The sequence below is a fragment of the Dufourea novaeangliae genome, unplaced genomic scaffold, assembly GCF_001272555.1.
Source record: "Dufourea novaeangliae isolate 0120121106 unplaced genomic scaffold, ASM127255v1 scaffold88, whole genome shotgun sequence".
NCBI classification, from domain to species: Eukaryota; Metazoa; Arthropoda; class Insecta; order Hymenoptera; family Halictidae; genus Dufourea; species Dufourea novaeangliae.
In genome coordinates, this window is record NW_015373960.1 from 540,512 (window position 1) to 559,892 (window position 19,381).

At 45.0% G+C, this 19,381-nt stretch overlaps 1 protein-coding gene across 1 annotated transcript; it reads left to right on the forward strand.

Moving 5' to 3' along the window:
- The first annotated feature begins 3,735 nt into the window (after nucleotides 1-3,735).
- On the forward strand, nucleotides 3,736-19,033 carry LOC107186438 (nose resistant to fluoxetine protein 6). The gene is made up of 13 exons (XM_015574296.1): nucleotides 3,736-4,192; nucleotides 7,783-7,979; nucleotides 9,253-9,461; nucleotides 14,417-14,673; nucleotides 14,773-14,943; nucleotides 15,499-15,592; nucleotides 15,680-15,799; nucleotides 16,045-16,210; nucleotides 16,885-17,060; nucleotides 17,443-17,572; nucleotides 17,991-18,308; nucleotides 18,768-18,931; nucleotides 19,013-19,033. Exons 1-12 carry the CDS (start codon nucleotides 3,736-3,738, stop codon nucleotides 18,891-18,893), a joined length of 2,421 nt encoding a protein of 806 aa, XP_015429782.1. The 3' UTR covers nucleotides 18,894-18,931; nucleotides 19,013-19,033.
- Nucleotides 19,034-19,381: the final 348 nt, after the last annotated feature.

The window sequence follows — 19,381 nt, forward strand, 5'->3', positions numbered from 1 at the left end:
CTAATCCCATCGTTTTCAATGTCAGTCCTGCCTAAATAAAATAGCGTTCTGGAGAAATGGCGCTTTATCCAGCCGAAGCTATGTCTATCACTCAAAGTTAGTTCTTCCATTTATATATTTTGTTTTGATTCCCTTTCTCTATTATCGACACAGTGCTTCACAACTACATATTGCATTTGATCACAGACGAGATATAAGAATAGACCTAACATCTTATGGGACTCGGTGTCCCACGAAAATGATTGTTATTGTCCTTGACATTGATTTTCGTCTACAAGAACGAAAGAAAAAGTAGGCTTAGATATTGTTCAGGCTTATAAAATATCGCAACATTTTTATTCCCGTCAAATCATATAGATACACGCAATACGAATGGAATATATAATAATTCATTTGTGCTAATAATACTCAGAATTCATGCTTCATCGGTAACGTCGGGTATTGACATTAAAATGGTAAGGGGGCTTGTGACGCCCTCGATGCATGGGACAGAAAATTACATTGCATGTTAGGTCTATTCATGTATCTCGTCTGTGATTTCACTGGGATTTTATTGTACGAACATAAATGTTAGTTAATCTGCTCTTTTTGAAGGACCATTTATAAAGAGTCCCGTCTCAAACTATCATCCACCGTGGTCGTGTATTAAAGAAGTAATTACCAGGAACTAGCGTTTGGATGTCGGTGACGTTAACTCAGATCGAGGGTAAATTGGTTTCTCGACGTTTCGAAGTCAATAAAACGGTGCCTTCGAGGTCCAGTCTCTGCTTCTCGAGCAAAGACCGGTTGTAACGTTGCGTGTATGTACTCGTGTGTACAGTTGACCACGTAGAAAGCTTGGTTGCGTAACGAACAACCGGATCTCTTGCAGAAGCCGTTTCCGTGGCGCGGCGGAGCGCCAATCGACGCGACGCCGACGACGTAGGAAACGGGAACGAAGGAGGAACAAGCCGAGAAATTTGGAGAAATTTTTGGACCTGTCGTTACGCACGTAACACGAAGTGAGAGGACGAAAGTGGCTCGTATCGAACAGTTATATAAACATCGAATAAAAGAGAAAATACGAGAGAGACGCATTCCAATGATCCGGCTGACGTCAACGAAGGAACAAGCAATAAGAGAACTGCTCGATCTTTAACGTTTGCGGAATAGCAACGATGCTAGCTGTATGAACTGTCATCAGAACCATCGACGATATTGAAACCCCATTGTGAAATTTTCAATCGAAAGCACATATTTCGCAATCCACCGTGAGCGTCTGTAACGCGTTGCCATACGTTTCTTCACGAAAATATTTAAGCGAATACACTCCTTGGATCCAGAGAAACCGAGGAAGAAACGGAAGATTTCACTGGGAAGACTAAACCCAACAACCGTCCATTTGGCACGATGTTCTTCTTCGGAGAAGAAAAATAGTGGAAAAGGTGGAAATCCACGATAAAATGGTCCAGTCACTTATTTGTGACGGGAGAAAAATCGATGAACTTTTCTGTTCACCTTAATTCAAGCGTTTTACGGGACATACGAGGCGAAACAGAGGGCTGCCAGATTTGTCGATTACACCCTCGAAACACGAGGGCTGAATTCGCCTCCATCGTTTCCAGGATTTGCGACCTTTTACGTATATTCGCTGCCGGTACATTGTTTATCCCATGAAAACCGAGCTGTAAAATGTCACTGTGCGTTTTACGGCGGAATGCACCGGAAAGAAAAAACCACTGCGAACTGAGGAAAAATTGTTAATCGTGAAACGTTCAGCTCCCTCTTCTCATCGCGATTTTCCGATGAAAATATTTGTTCTTTGTTCTCTTGTTGCATATAACCTCGTGTCAATGTGCTATTGCATTGAAAACGCAGCAACGTCCGAGTCATCGGAACGTTGTTCCAGAAACCATAGAACAAAGGATAGGAAAGGCTTGAACACGGTTTTTTCTAACACAAGATCGATGTCTTACAACCAGCGAACTTGTGCAACAATGTGTTTCTCTGTACTTCACTTCCTTTGTTATTATTGGAAACTCAAGACCGGATAGAATTTACGACAAATGTATGCATACATACAAATGTACACCTACTGGGTGTCCCGTAACTGATGGTACAACCGGGTAGAGAGCGATTCCATGTGAAGAAATAAGTCGAAAATATAAAATAACATTTTTTTATTTAAAATTTAGGCTTGGCTAACGCGTCTGTTCATTGCATTCTGTTTCTACTTACTGCTATGAATACACGCATTACAAATAAATCGTCAGTCTCGAATGAAAAAATGTTATTTTATATTCTCGACTTATTTTTTCACGTAGAATCACCATCTACCCAGTTGTACCACCAATTACGGAACACCCTGATACATGTATGTCTGAAGAGATTCTGGAGTGCATTCGAATCAGTATTTCGCCAAAGATACTGCAGACATCCACAGGGATAAAACGGTGCTATAAGTACACATCGCAACGAGGTAGGAACGAGCTCCTCTGGATAGCTCGTAACCCGAGCAATAATTCAGCTTAATGCTCGAGGCTTTCCGCAAACATTGTTAACGAAGGAAAAAGTATATTAGCATTTATAGGTACGCGGAATCTACGAATTATGGCGTAAAAACTACCACAGCGCGGCGTACCGTGTATCATATATTACGTTACCATCCTCGTTTAACATCCGTACCGAGGAACGCTGTAATCATTCTCGCAAGATGCAGGCACGATTTACCGAAGGTCCATTGGGATTACAGTAATTACAAAAAGGAGTGATTACGATCCCTAAAACGAGAATCTAAAGGACGGTTACGCATGTACGTAGGCATGCTATGGTCACGGTGAATTGATTTGATAGAGGCAGACGTAAGCACGAATTATCGATCGAGGATAAAGAGTGAAAAACGAAGGAGGAAATTTTGCCGAATAAGTAGAGAAGTCTCCGGGCCAAGATCGTCGTGGAATTTATGGAGAGTTTCGCTCGAAGGAGACAAGCGGCGACAGCGTACGGGGGCCGAAGAAGGAAATATATTTACCGTGGCAAAGTGCATCGCCGAGAGAAAGGGGGACCGCTGTCCACCGGTGAACGCGACTGCTAACTTGATTCGCTTCATTCAGTGCGTGGTCCTTAGTCTCGTGTGTGCGACCACCTTTGTCCTCCACTCGGGAGCAATTCGACAGTTCGTGATCACGATCGTTGGCGCGTGAACTTGACCATATCCGAGAATCGTACAGTGATCGAGGTTCGTTTGAATCGTCTAGTTGTTGTCGGGTGGTCGGGCAATTCGGTCATTCTGTTCCGTGATTCGTTTCATAGCCGCCGATAAAAAGGATCGGACAAGTGTACGACATAAAATCGGTTGCGATCGTTTCGACAGAAATATAAATTGGCAACCATTCGCACCGGCAATACGATCGCACGAGCGGCTAGTGAAAAAGGAAAGTGTGCCTCATTCCAGAGTCGTAAACAGCCGGGCACACCGTTGTTGGGCTCGTGTCAGCGATCGGACGCGCTTCGTTCAAGAATGTTCGACAATCTCGGCAATCTGGACAACTGAGTAACTGGAGAACTAAAATTACCCGTCCCGCAGGCGAACATCGGCCGATGTTGTAACTCAGAATGACATCCGGAAATTTGATCGAGGAAAACCGATGAAGTGTTCGCGAGTCGTGTTGGGAGAAGAAGTCGGTCACCGATTCTCTGTGGAGCGTATCAACGATAAAACGAAGGGACGGCACCGAATTGATTAAACCTTCGAACATGGCCGCCTCCTTGACGTATCTATTGTTGGCGATATGCTGCATCGTTCACACGACCATCTCTAAAAACGAGTCGAACATCCTGAGGCTCGGAAAGCCACGGAACAGATCATCGATCACGGACGAAACGCGTAATTCGAACGGGACCGATCATGGGAACGAAACCGAGACGCCGAAAGAGCAGGGTCGCTTAATTGGATTCAGCAAAAACAATGCCGGACTCGACTGGAAGAGCCAGCTGAATTTGTCGGAGGACAAGCAGGAGCAACGCGAAAATCTCGACGTTGATTTCATGAAGGAGAAGATCCAGAGGACGGCGAACAGTATCCAATGGTTGGCGGATCTTTACGATCCTCTGAAGTGGGCAAGAGTGCCTGGAAAAGTCGAGGGCAATTGCAAGAGAGACTTGGAAGTTTTCTTGAAGTCCCTCAACGATGGGAAACTGTGGGCCGCTAAAAGTGAGTAAAGCGAACACCTTCCGTGCACGACATCGGAAAATAATCGGGAAATTCTGGCATTGCTAAACAGCACACGCTTCTGTCTGCGAAACCTATGGTTACGAGATTAATGGCGACACTAATGGTAACGTGGCACGTGTTTCACGATTGACAACTCGCTTGCTTCGTATATGTACATATTAATCCTTTTATCGGCCCAGTGGCGAACATGTTGCCGTGCACCGCCCCGAGAAATTCATGCTTCGCTAGGCTCTCCAAGTGCCTGGTTGCGCGCTCGCTCGCTGGTTGACTCGATTGCCAAATACGTCGTTACTTTGCGAAACTATAATTTACCGCTTCGTAATGGTTACCCCGTGTCGGTCACGTTGTTGCTCTCCTTTCGTTTGTTCCGGAACGATTTATCGCCGGGGAATGCAATTAAAACGAATTCGACGAAAGCAAAAGCGATCCTAGCATTCTTTCCTCGGACAATGGAAAATGCGCGGTTGCACGGAGCCGGTTATTACGCTGCTTTAACGCGAGTCGTCGCGAAATTTAGGTCTCGGCGCTAAGGATGCGAAGTTATTACGGTAAATCATAATGGAGGTTAACCAACGCCTCAGGGCCGTAAACTTTCCCGCTCGTGACGTGTTTCGAAACCGAAATCGACGATTAGAGGAACCTAGTATGTACGTACGTGTATAACACTGACGTGCGAACTCAATTTCCGCTAGGGGAAAAATTGGCGTAAGAGGAAGGAGGTTTTATTTCTCATAAATTTCATAATTGCTCGCGAGGATACATACTGGTTACTTCAACGACTCGAGTAACATGTAAGTTTTCAGAAGTCCGAACAGCGACCAAACCTAGATCGAATCGAATGCCACCCACGGTTTCACTAACGGTGGCATTAACCTCGGAATAATTCAAAGCCCACTATAGATGGAAACGCTTTCTATATCGCGCAACCTCCAATACTTTATATAATTTAATTTACCAGCGTGTTTGTGCGAATATCGAACGCTGTTCGTTTCCTAACGCAAACTTATCAGGGTGATCGCAGTTCCGTATCACAGAGATAAAAATACCTATGCAACCATGAAGTCACGATTTGCAGATTTCTTTTCAACGAAGCACACCATTGGGGCCATTTATTTGTTGTTCGATATATGTATAATCGCACTTTCACGCTCGATGATATTTTTATAACGAGCTGGTAGATCACGCCGCATTAATTAATTACGCGGTGATCATGGAGGGTCAAAGGAGCCCCAAAGTTCGTTCAAACCACCCCCGCAACGGCACCGAACGTCAAAGGCCTCGGCATAGATCACGCTTCGGTCAGCTCTGGTTGGGTCCGCGTGTCGCGGTTCGTCGAAAGCTCGGCGACAAAATCCTAACTAGAACCTCACGAAACTCTGGCCATAAATTAGTCGAGCTGGGCGCAAATCAGAGCCGAAATTTCAACGGGCAGCTACGGGAGAGCTCTGTCCGCGGCGAGAAAGGCGCGGAGGGGACACGCTGGACATCGATCGAGGCTGCGGTTACAGCGCGGGGCCAAATCGGCTTTCACTGTTTTCCAGATTTACGGTGATTTCCGACGACAACCAGACAAGCGGATTATCGACGACGGCGTAAGCGGGAGCGTGCAAATTCGCGGGCAAACCGCACGCGACATTAACCGATTCGCGGCTGGCTAGCCCGTTGTAACGAGCGACTTCTCGATCCTAAATCCAGAGCCAGAGTGTGTCAAGTATCCTTTCCGACGATAAAACTTATTTCGTTTTAAATCGTCTAGTTTTCAATATAGATACATAATGATCTAAAAACGATATTAACACGTTCACTGCCAGCTACGAGATAACTCGTAGTCGAAACATTGCAAACATGCTGGATTATTTAAATACCTCTACAAAATTTTGACATAAGATTAATATCACAAGTATAATTTAAAACACGACAAGGAATCTCTATTAATGAAACGCATATATTTTCAAAGATTTATGACTTAAAAAACGAAATAAAGGGTGTCTGGCTACGTACTGCCTTTTCCACTGTGGCAGTCCACGTGTTAAGTTCATAGTTTGAAGACAGTGTAAAGTTCATCACACACAGGGAAGAAAAATAAATATGAATGCTATAGTTCCAAAGTGGTTTACTCACTTTTTACTCTCACTGTATAAACGTTTCCTCCCGTCTGTTCACTCTCGAGGAGCATGCAACGTTTGCTCCGACGAACGAGTCAATTTTTCGTTACAGATCATGTGAAGGGAGCAGACAAGTATATTTTCCATTTATTTACGAGATAAAGCGGCAAAGCCGTCGGACACAGGCTGTTGGATTTTCTGGCGCGGACAGCAACCATTTCGATGCAATGTACGAAGCTGCCCGTCCAGCTTCCGCGTCGCCGTTTTGTATTTAACAGCGTTGCAACGAATATTGGCCAAAAGTTGGCAAACATATCGGCCTTTGTCAGTGATCCCATGTCGGCAGAATCAATGCGCGGTTCACAATATAAATTTTCTATGGCTTTGTCGTCGCGTTGCACGCGTTTACCGCGAACGTTGAAAACTGAAACTGGCTGCGTGAATGGAATTGGAGCAACAGCTGTTTCACCAGAGAGACGAGCATTGCAACGATAAGGAGCACGCGCTCGGAAATAACAGAATGCGTATTCGAAGATGTGTATTCTGGTCCCGTTGAAAATCATTCGACGATAGTCATCCCGGCGAAATTACCAATCGACTGGAGAAACATCTTTCGATCCTAGGTTCGAGGGAATGTAAATTCCTGTGAAATTACCCTTTCGACGGTACGAGGCGGTATTAGATGCGCGCAAGGTGTTACACCATCGGCATCGGGCAGACCATTATCAGGTCGTTTATTTGACGCGTCAAGCCCAACCGAACGAACGAGCTGCGCTTCACGTGACGTTAGTTTACTCGTTACAGGTTACCGGTTACAAGATTAAGCCACGCGAGTCGATTATAGACCGTGTCGCGAGTAAAACGTAACTCTTATGCGTGAAAGGCGATCAAACGGTCGTGTTCCAGTTGCTCGATTTCATTCATCGAGGCGATATAATTTCGATGATCGGGAATTCGCGTAAAATTACGTCGAAGAAATCGCAGCCCAATGTTTGCTCGTCGTCGATCGACCCCACTTTCTCCGGTCTCGCGAACGCCTCCCGATATTTTACGTAACTGCGTACGAGGGCCGAAGAGCTTCCAGACGCGACGCGCAACCAATCCTCCGAGATCGTTGCGGAACACGAAGGGAACAACGGTAAAAAAGGAAGATTGAACAACGTCGAGGAAACAGCTCTCGTGAAAGTTGGAAAACAAAACAGCAAACGACTGTTAGATGGTTCATGGTTCCTCGAACGTAGTGGATGGTTGTCAGAAAATTTTCCGTTCCCTCGGACGCTAAAGACTTCCAACGATTGTTTGGTCGTTAGGTATCGCTGGCCATCTTTTCGCTCGTAGGCGTACACCTGGCGATATACTAGCACAGATTAATGTGTACTATAAAAAGGCGTCCTTATCACTCTGGTTCCGCGAGAACGCTTTCTTGTCGCGGTCAATTCTTCAGGGTCTGACTCTTTTTTGCAGTGTCGGACGCGAGCGGCCGTTACTCCTCGCAATTCCATTTTGGTAACGGCTTCTGGCTTGGTTCGAGCACCCTTTGTCGGGAGCTGAACGCCAACGATGGAAAAGACCGATCGGAAAGCCACGACAGACCGCCTTATCCACTGAAATTCCACGTAGCCAGGATGAACCTCATTCTACCGAAGGAGTTCGAACTTTCGGTAAGTATCTTCATCCCGGTTCCTTGCCAAGGCTCTTCCAGAAATCGAAAATTTTCTTGAACGCAACCGATTTGCGTTATTGCGTTCAACTGAAGCACACGCGTCAATCGGCTTTCCGAAGTCGAATGAATGCACAATGAACACTGTAACGTCGGATGAATTATTACGTGGATTAATTGAACGGGAGACTCTGAGTTACACAACCTGGCGAAACACGTGACGGATCGTTTTTCCCCATGGACCGAATTAGTCGGGGACAATTAATCTGACGCGGTGATATAGGTGTGTACATATCGTCAGGTGCATACACCACGATAACGTTCGTCTTTCTACTAAACAGACGAAAATAACGAATATGCATATGTATGTCGACGTTAAGGCGATGTCGAAGAATACTTCTTGACTAATTGGATTATGATTTCTGCAACGTTTTATATTTCGCGATTATTCGATTCGCAGTTCGTTTATGCAAAATAGCTGAGCGATCTTGAGAACGGTAATACCAGTTCGACTTACTTTACAGAAAATTCAAAGCAATGAGAAAATCGTACAAAGGCAGGAATAGGAATTAACGTTGTTCGCGGTATGGAATAAAATCAATCCTTGTTGCTTCTAAATCTCCTGAAACCCACGGGATACGACGCGATGGACTAGCCAGGTTCTGCACTTTTCACGGACGAACAGGAATCCTTTGATCCGACGAAGATTATCGCGCGGGAATCCAGCTTATGTCCGGCGAGTTTGAAACCACGTCACGCGACATCCGTAACGATGGCGTGGGCGTGGTATACGCGAAGAAATAGTAGAAATTGTCCACGCAACGAAAGGGAGAACGGTCGGAAACCTTGATGGAAAATTGATTTTGACAAAGTAACATCTCTAGTAACACTGAACATCCAATTAACATTGAAACTAAATTTTCTCGACTCGGCTTGTTTCGTTTCCGAATATGTGTCGTCTTGAATTCGAGTAGAGGATGTCATATCGTGGGCGTAGCCAGGTTATCAGTCGAAAGGGAGGGGGTGCAATATAGTTTTTTTCTTCTGGGAGGGATGAGGGCAAAATCCAATATTTTTATTCTATGGGGTGGGAGGAAAATCGAATTTGTTTTTTCTTCTAGAGTAGTGCAAATCCCACTTTGTTCCGAGCAGGGGGGGGGGGGGCTACTGCACCCACGGATGTCACTCGTTTCTCGAGATTCAGCCAGAGAATGCTAAATCCCGTTCAGCTAAGGTTTCTCCGGTGATTTCGAATGATCGAATTTTGTTCGCAGACGACGCAACTATTTTTGGGGCTCTGTTTGCCGGCCACATGCGATCGGGCATCCCTGACCTCGATGCTACGAGCCAGCGCGGATCGGGTCGAATGGGAGGGCAATTCGACCTATCGATCGAGCGGCCCGAAGATTCACATCGCCGATGTGAAACCTGTGCCTTCCAGCAATTACGATCCCTGGCTCGATCCCAAACTGTACATCCTCCTGTAAGTAATGCAAAAAGTTTTTCCAGCCCCCTGCGGCTGCTCGTGAACCAGCCACGCAAACCGAATTTTTCATCGTGCCACGGCTGCTAATGGACCCAACTTCGAAAATCGTCCGTTCGCTCGATAGTCGTCCTACCATCGTCCGCCAAAGTACAAACGCTGCTGTTATCGTAGCTACGTGGTCAACACAACTTTGCTTTGCTCGCGTGTCTTTGTCCGATCGTTAAAATGACTACTTCGTCTGTGAGTCGTGAAAACTTTATAGGTCGTTTATACCCTCTATATATGTAGGTACCTGAAGGTTATCCCGTCCTTCGACCCACGAGCAAAAAAATCTTACACGATGTCCTCCGTCGGATGATGAAAAGAAGTTTCTTCGGAAGTTCGTAAGGACCGCAGACAGACGTTAATTCTGCGATCCGTTACATCGCGTCAAGCGAATCCTTTGATCGACCGATATTTTCGGGCAGAATCTCGCGTGCAAGACGTCCACCTGTCAATAGTCGCACCCGTCGAGTTACATAAAAATTATGCTAAACGGTTCCGTGTGTGACGCTGGTTCAGGTAGTCACGGGACTAAATCTTATACACTGTCATTCGACAATACGGTTTTTGCCCGGCACCTTAAGTTACGTGACCGGAATTTGCGCAATAGTTACGTTCACTTTGCTAAATAAGTACGGCCCAGCTCGTACACACGTCTATATAATTTCGAGCTAAGATTCGCGGGTAGAGCCAGTTAGTTAACAAGTTGCAGAAATATGTTGTAATTTCTGCTCTACTGGTTTACACAAGAAAAATGTTTTCTATCGGGTGTACGTCGAAATTCAAGAGCCATTGCTCCCCTTTCATCGGAGGAAACTACTTTCCACGATCGTTCGCCCGGCAGCAATCGATCCTCGATGTCCCCCTTAATTCGCAAAGTGATTTTTCAACACTCTTCCTGGATGTTCCGTGTCGCGACACGCTTGCGAGCGATTTAAACGAAAGCGATTATGTTCTTAAGGAAAACGGCACACGAGAGAAAGGCAAGATGCAAGAGCGTACCTACTCGTGTGACGCGCACTTCGCTGAATTTTTCTCTTTCCGAGTGGTTTTAAGAGTCGTCGAGCTTGCTGCAACGTTTTTTTAATTACACGTTGACGTTACGCGTTTTCAGTTCGCCTCGCTGCGCATGGAGGAACGTGATATTAATCGAGGTATACATACTCCGTCCTTTCCATCTCTGTTAATAAGTTCCATCGAGGATCGTTAACGTTGGAATGTAATTAATAGTAACACACTTTCTGCAACTTTCTTCCTTGGCTAGATCGCTATCCTTGCGCAACCGGCTACTGGAAGCCGGTTTCAGACGTCGGTATCTTCCGTGCGCAATAGAAAAGTAATTTGCCACCTGCAACAGCGCTTTGAACGCGTACCCTTTGATTTAATAATTTCTCAGGAGTAAAGCTGCCGCGACGCGTTATTAACCCTCTCGTTCCACTCTCGACAAATTGTAGGAAAGGAACGATTTATTCGATCGAGCACGCCCGACAGCGATATTATGCAACTCGTATCACGGTTACATCGAAGCGCAGCGCAACGAGTGTTGCGTCAAATCTTTATCGGAAAAAAAAATATTCCTAGACGCAGATCCCCGGTCTAATTACACAACTCGGTTTTTGCAAACATCACTCCGGGATGGATTGTGCAATACGACCGCAACTCATCGTAATCTGCTGCTATAAGTTAATTCAGGAGTCTGTGCACGAAAGGGATGCTTAACTATCGCCAAGCGTCTCGTATTCGTTCCAGAAAAGAAATTCTCAAAAAAGTCTGGGTTAGGTATAATTGTATCTGTATAATTAAAACGTAATAAATAACGTTGCGTCACACGAAGAAAAAGCGGGAGAAAGCGAGAGTTTGGTAATCAGAATGTGCCGAGAAATATACTGTACGTACGCGTATGTTATACGTACATATATGTTCGAAACACGTTGACCGGTCGAGTGCAGATATTAATAATGTAACCACTCGCTGACGGTGGTATCAAGTTCAAATCGATCGTACAGAGGTCAAGAATAACAAATGGTTGTCCTTATTTTTTTTTTTTCGACCGATTAAATTATCGATTCCACGATAGTCGGATTAAGCGTAAAAGGATGTCTCGACGCCCAGCACCGTGGTGACTTTACCGTGGTGGTACTTTATCGAAAATTCGTACGAAGCTCTGCTCAAGATGCGGTGAACTTTAATAGAATTCTCGAGAACTACCCCCGCTGCCTGCCAAGAACCTCGGAACGTTCCTCTCCGCATGAGGATAAGCTATGCAAAGCGATATAGAGCTTCGGTCTTTTTAAAAGTACCGAAAGATCGATCTTAATCCCGCCGATTCATCATCGTCGAGCTTTCGCCGCGAGAATAACGTCCAGTCGTAGGTATGCACATAGTTGCGAGAACATTTGCTTCTAATTTCAAACTTTCCCCCAACTGTGAATCACGTCAACGTTCATACATCGCGCGGTCAAATAGAAGCAGAACTTTACACCTCTTCGCGTCCTTGTACGCGATACATATTAATTATCCGATAAAAAGAAACGTGTTCAAGTTCCAAGGCGAGTTACAATCTAAGCGACCGATTCAGAGCGCCCGGCTGATTAAGATCTAATTACGCTCGGTTCGATGCACGATCGATCGGAGTCTCTGAAAGTCACAGACATTATTCCCGTTGGTCCCAGAGTCGCGTTTTGCATTATTTACGATGCTTTCAGCCATGAGATGGGTTCTGAAAATTTTATTCCAACCAATGGAAGCATTGTCGGGCGTCGGCTTATTTTCAAAACGAATCGACTCGACCGGCGCGGCGTCGACGCGCCAACTTTTCCTTTTGCCGCTGAAACGATGTCAGTGAATTGCCGATGAGCCAGTTCGACTCGCGTGGATTATGCAACGGGCGTTGCACTTGCGAATAAACAGAACCAAAAACGTTTTCCCGATGTTTGCTTTCACCGTGGAGCCTTACGATCCCCGTTAGGTCGACTTAAAAATACGAAATTCGACTTTTCCGATGCACGGCTCTCTGAAACATTCACTGGCACTCGTGTCGAGAAGTGTTTACAGTCGCACGGACACTTCGATTGCATTACGCAAGATGATCGAGAGCCTTAAACCGTCGTGGCGCGAGAAAGTGGTTATTCTTACTATCACGTTCATTCCACTCGAATGCGGGTTTCAACCGATACCTCGTTTCCCATCGCATCGATCCAGCGAAGGATCGCTTTTCACGGATCATCGACAGAAAAATCGATTTTTCCGGCGGATCCATCGAATCGATCAACGAAAATTGCATTTCGTTATTCCAAAGAAATACCGCAAGATAAATCCACGCCGATTCGATATCGTTTCAGAGCGCACGTTGCGTAACAGCATCGGCGAACTGGATCATCGAATGATCCACAGTCCGTTATGCAAAAAGGTGCGCGGCCGATCTGTAATGCAAATGCACGCATAATCCTGCGAACTTAATCACAGGAAAATAGAAAGAACAAAGCCGGAGCAGAATAATCCGGCGAACGGGTGAGTCACGGAACGACCGGTCACCGTTGGGTAATTTAAATTTATGAATAACGTTAAGGGAAAACTTTTCGACGCGACCTTCCAATCAACGAGGTAGCTGCAAGTTTGCTTGGGCGTTCGTTTTAGTAATAATAATAATATTTTATTTATAAACGGGTTAGGAACCCTTGTGTTCGAACCTAATGTTCGACGGTGAGATGCGTCGCCGTCGGATTCTTTACGATTCAACGTCACCTAACCGATATTCTCCGAGGACGTTCGTCGCACGATGCAATTTACGGGTAAATTGAAAATTTGTATTGCAGTCTCGTCGTTGCAGCCTCGAGGGATCCCGGTAAGGGATAGAGAAGGATAGGACAAAACGATCTTCGACCTGGAAGCACTTATCTGCGAGCAACTCGTTAGAGTTAGAGGGTGCGGGCGGAAAAGTATAGGGCCCTTAGCCATCGCGAAACGACCACTTAAACTTTTACCGGGACAGTGCTTATAAACAATCGGGACAAACTTCGGCATAGGTCGCGATTAAACGGCAGGCGAATAAGAGAATGCAAATCAGTCGGGGCACAACGAAAATTCTCGCAAAAGTTTCTTAGCCTGATCGCTTTCCGACTCGATTCTCGTAGAATTTTATTCCACGTTAAAACCGAATGATTAATAGGCTTGTCAATGATCGATCCATCTCTGAATGGTAATTAATCAAATCGACGTGGGAAATATAAATGAATTTTAATCTCGATAGTCATTCCATGTTGTAGCAAGGGACGCTAATTATAGATTTGCAGAAACGCCACAGCAAAAATCCGTACACGTTAATGAGCAGGTACCATTAAACGCAGATTTACTGTCGACAAAACATGCAGTGTTATTAAATACTCGATGTGACTACTGCAATGGCGCCGGTGACTAGATAAACTGTGGAATCCATGTTAAGTGTTACCCTTTCCTAAACCCTCGAGTGTAAAGGAACATTATTATTGATTGAACACCGAAAGATTTCGTGGCGAGAAAAAATAACAGTAAAGAAATATGAAATATTATTTCAACAGCAATGAAAGTGAATTATATCGCGGCAAAATTATATTTCTTTGCGACTCGTATTTCACTGGAAATAGAGCAAAAAGCAGCGGCAAGAAAAAAGACGTACGACGGGAAAAACTGACTCGTATCTTTATGACTTAATAACGATTTAGTAGTCGCTGCTAGGAATTATGTGTTTTAATATACATTTAAATGGTGGACCGTAGTAACGCGCGATTACTAGAATCTCTTGAACCAAATGTATAGTAGTCGCATAAAACTGTGTTCGTTAAACCTGGCCAAGCAATGGAAAAACGGATGCGTTGGACTGTCGGCAAGCTCGTTAAAATTCAGAGGGTATCGTATCGATCTTTTTCTTTTAGAGGAGTCGGAGGAACGATAGGTCTCCTGATGCTGTGCGCCACGATATACGAATACCGAACTCTGCCGACTCCGAAGGACCTCGAATCCTCGAGCACGTCGAACAATAACGAAACGCTCAGCAATTTCTCGAACAAAAATCTGAACCAGGACCGTAGGATATCAATGGGCCAGGACAATGGCGAGGAGCTGATCGAGAAAGGGAAGGATCTGCAGAAAGATTTTCCTGATCACGTGAAAAAGGAAGAACAGCGAGGCGGTAAATACAAAGTAGTATATTGACGGCTTATCCACTTCGATGGAATCTTTTGTCGATCGAAATGGTGGAATTTTTACGCGGTAATTCTCATCTTTTCAGGTTTCTGGTTAAAGTGTTTGACAGCCTTTAATCCTATCGCGAACGGAAGCAAGATCATTAGCACAGAGCCCGCGGCTAGGAACAATCTAACTTGCCTGCACGGACTACGAGTATTCTCGTTGGGCTGGGTCGTCATGGTGCACACTTATCTCCAAGTTTTTGCCATCGCCGGTAACGTTATCCACCTTTCTGGAGACAGTTTTACAGCGAAGATAGGTACTACTACTCCAGCGTTGGAGTAGTCTTGTCGCGGCGGTTACTTTGTTACAACATTTCGAACCCCAGGGAAACGCGATTTCTAGGGATAATTGACCGTAAAGAAATTAATAATTGCCACAATTTAAACATTTTTCTTGGTAACAGTAAGAATTGTAATAAGCGGAAAATAGACTCTGATGTTTAAGAGAAACGAGGAGGCGGTTAAATATTCTATAGTAACGAACGAGGTTGTAATACGGGCTATCTAGCTGAAAACCGTTTCAAAATCTCGCTCGAATCCACGGATTACTACGAAATTAAATGTATACAGTTTGAGATCCAATTAAAGTGTTCTACTTTCTATGAACAGCCTTCGCCGCGAACCATGTTAATGTATTGGTGATGTAACGAAATGTACCGGTTTTCCTTATCCACCGTAATCGAGCCTCCGTTCTCCCGATACACCGAATCGAGCAGGACTTTCACTGATAATCCCGTGATGATTACTTTCTCTGTCACGATTTACAGAGAACAAGAGTCTGCGGAAGGTAACCGAGCGGAACTTTATGTTCCAAACGATCAGCAACGCGACATTTTCCGTGGACACATTCTTCTTCATCAGGTAAGAAAAGATGAACGAGAATTGTACGCGAAGCAAAATCAATTCTACGCATGGACAAGTAAATCCGCAAGGATACGATTCTTTCAGTGGCTTGCTGGTTACAATCCTGTTCTATCGATCCTCCGGAAGCATGAAAACAGACAAGGACGGCTTCGCGAAAACGTGCGTCACGAAATTTGTCATCATGATCCTTTACAGATTTATCAGGTAGGCAGAGATCAGCTTCTACGCAGTATCTTCTATCGCGAATCTTTCAAAGTATTATCCGTAACAGGGAAAACGCGACTTTTAGTGGGAATAGCTGACCATCGATCAAAAAACTCGATTCGTAACCGTTCGGGACGATATAGAAACGTCAAATAAAGGGACGAACGCCCTTTGACAAAGGGTCACCCATTATCGTTCAGAGGGATATGAACACTGACATTTTCTTTCGATTTCCTTTCATCCAGATTGACGCCAGCGTATCTCTTTGTCCTGGGAATCAATGAAATCGCCATAAAGAACGCGCAAGCAAAGACAGTCTTCACGCCAGCTATCATCGATCACTTGACTTGCGAAAAATTCTGGTGGAGGAACGCGCTCTACCTGAACTCGTTGTATTCTCAAAACGAAATGGTAAGAATCGAACGAAACGCCGTAAAATAGCCCCGTTGTCTCCCTGGAAAATAATTGGCTGGAAACAATCGTCTTCGCCGACGAATCGATAATCCAGTAATGAGCCTGAATGCAGTACGCGATTGAAAAGCAAAGATGATTGAATTGAAAGAGTGCTATGCAGTCGCGGGGACAAAATTTCAAACAGGAAGTACCAGTCCAGGCGAAGACACCCAGACGAGGAAGGTGTCGGAGTCTCGATCGTTTTCCGATAATTAATTCCATCGCTCGGAGAAAGTTCCGAAACGACCGCGACAACGCGGATCGTCTAGGCTATCCTAAAATCAATTTCGTCGACGATTGAAAAGAGTCGGTTAATTACCAGTTTCACGATTGTTTGGCGTACGGACGTTCGATCAAGGACGATTGTCCGAGTCGATTCGTTGCTCTTTGGAATTCATTGACAATGAGAGAAACTGCCGAGGAAAGGGTGAAAGTACTTTTCCACGCGCTCGAACGACACGTAACCGGGCGTGACGTTCGATCCATTAACTTCTAGCCTCGATCGTATACATATAGATTTTCCCGAAGCCGAGTGTTTTCCGACACTTTCGCAGGCTCGACCTAGTCTAAGCCCGTTGAACCTTGACGCGATTATCCTATACGATGAGAATACTCGATTAACAACTTTCCAGTGTATGAGGTGGAGCTGGTACATGGCGAACGACACGCAATTGTACGTTCTCGGGATACTTCTGCTGCTACTGTCCATTAAATATTTTAAGACGATTGCGACGGTCGTTCTTCTCCTGCTCGTTTCGTCGTGGTTCACCACTTTCTCTATCGCTTATTCCAACGACTACGTTGCCAGGTAATTAAACAACTCGATCACTCGTCAATTCTATGCATGCAAATACGTTCCAGTTCAGCTCTGTTTAATATTAAAATACCTCTGTTTCTTTTTTTTTTCCGTGGCATGTTCACTCGCGGAATACATTATTCTTCCTTTAATCGGGGGGGGAAGAAGAGTTCATGACACGTATATCATATATCTCTTGAATAGTCGATGCTCCAATTTCCAGTGCCTCATAAGTCTAGTAGGGGCTTCTGGTTTTCGTTCAATTTTACGACACCGTTATCTCATAATCGTTGCGGCTCAGACGAATACCAAATTTTCGATTTTCTGCCTGGTCTGCATCACAGAGAGAGAGACAATGATCCCGTAGAAAAGCTTGATATTTTTCTTCCCTCAGAATCGAAGAACCGTTCGCCCTGTTCGACAAGCTGTACGATAAACCCTGGCTGAGGGCCGGTCCATACTTCGTCGGCATTATCACGGGCTACATCCTCTTCAAGACGAATTGCAAATTGAAGCTGCCGGTGGTAAGTACTTTCGAGTCCCGAGAAGATAAACATCTTCTTAAGGGGCTATGCTAGTGTGACGGTTATATAATAAGGTAATTTTTGAGAATTTTTTAAAGAAAAACTATTGAACATATCAATTTGAATAATATATATATATATATATATATTTACTAAATAATATTTGTATAGAGTCTTGTGCAAATTGCAAGAAAGAAAAATTCGATTTTCTGAATCCGTCACACTAGCATAGCCCCGTATGATCGACGAGGGAACCGAAGCTGATAAATCTTCGGGTCGAGCGTGAAAACCTTTCATGGGATGAAATTTCATTTGTAGCATGGTTTGACTGCAATAATTTTTGACAGACGTCGACACTGTCCTTAAAGGCGGGAAAATCCAAGATAACTATCGAGCGACTCAAACGCGTGTATTTCAGGTGGTGCAAATCATCGGCTGGTTCTTATCGAGCGGCGTGATGATCTCGCTGGTTTATGGCCTATATACCGGAAATTTATCCGTGGCGGTGAGCTCCGTATATGCCGCCTTAGGACACACCAGCTGGGCTATGGCCGTGTCCTTCATCGTGATACAATGCTGCACCGGATCCGCCAGAATGATCGACAGCTTGTTGTCGCTGCGACTGATGTATCCGTTATCGAGGTTAACTTACTGTGCCTACTTGGTGCATCCTGTCATCATGATGATCACTGTTGCTCAGATGGATGGCCCGTTGCATCTTCACAACGGTATCGTGGTGAGTCTCTAGGTCTATAGTACTCTGATCCTCTCGTCGCGAGTTCCATTTAACGAAACGATCGCAAGGTCGCTGGTTAGGCCTACTATCCACTAAGGCATCTAGTCATAGACACGTCAACGTAGCGTACAACATGACGATTACGGTACGCTTGAGTTTCTATCCACTTGAACGAAGAGGACCTTATCACCTTATGTTGTAATTATATTTGACAGCGTAAAAGTCGTCAAATGTCTATGAAGGGTCTATGACGAGACGCCTTAGTGGACCTTGGAGTCCCTTGGCCTCGATCTGCCACGTTCCAAAATTAAAGAAGCGCCTTTTATCCCCGGCGTATCCCCATCGATCGTCGATTACAAAGAATGTTTGCGTAAGATCGAAACCTCCATCCCATTCCATCCCATTCCATCGTACGGTGAATGGAAAAGCCTGAAGGCTTCGTTTTGTTTGCTTTTCAAGCTCGTCCTGTACTTCGGCAATCTCGTCGCCTCGTACTTGATGTCGTTCTGTATTTCCATCACACTCGAGGCGCCCGTAGTCAACCTGCTGAAGATCGCTTTTATCTCGAAGAAGCGGGTAAGGTAGAAGAAAAAGATCGAACGTAGCCTATCGCGCGATCGACGGTGAGTAATGGACATTTCGATTGCGCTCGTACAACGTACATATTATCGAGAGAACGGTATCGATCTCCATCGGTGTTTCAGGGAATAATCGCAGTCCTTTTGACGAAGAGAGAAAGCGCCAGTTCGCACTGGCGGGCGTTTTCTGCAGCAGATAAAAACCGCCTCGCGCGGATCTAGTTTTCACGGCGACACCGGGCGTTCGGCTGACGAATTCAATGGCATTGGATTGACGCTATTTCGTCGGCAAATATTGTCCGATCGGTGTGCCTGGAATCAGTATCGAGCGGAGCACGAGTCCAAGACCACGGAGATCCATATTCCGTCGATATTTCTTTGCAAATGGTAGCCTTGAGACTTGCCAACGCTCCCGCGAAGAAAAATGGGAATTCACTGCCGGACATCTTTTGTATTCCTTTTGTACTTTTAAGTTATATTTGAGTCAAATATTTG

Bases quoted from the DNA above. Each gene is read 5' to 3' on its own strand.
- LOC107186438 (XM_015574296.1), top strand. From the start codon at position 3,736: ATGGCCGCCTCCTTGACGTATCTATTGTTGGCGATATGCTGCATCGTT. The intron at 7,980-9,252 runs GTAAGTATCTTC...TTTTGTTCGCAG, and splicing joins CGAAGGAGTTCGAACTTTCG to ACGACGCAACTATTTTTGGG. The intron at 17,573-17,990 runs GTAAGTACTTTC...CGTGTATTTCAG, and splicing joins GCAAATTGAAGCTGCCGGTG to GTGGTGCAAATCATCGGCTG.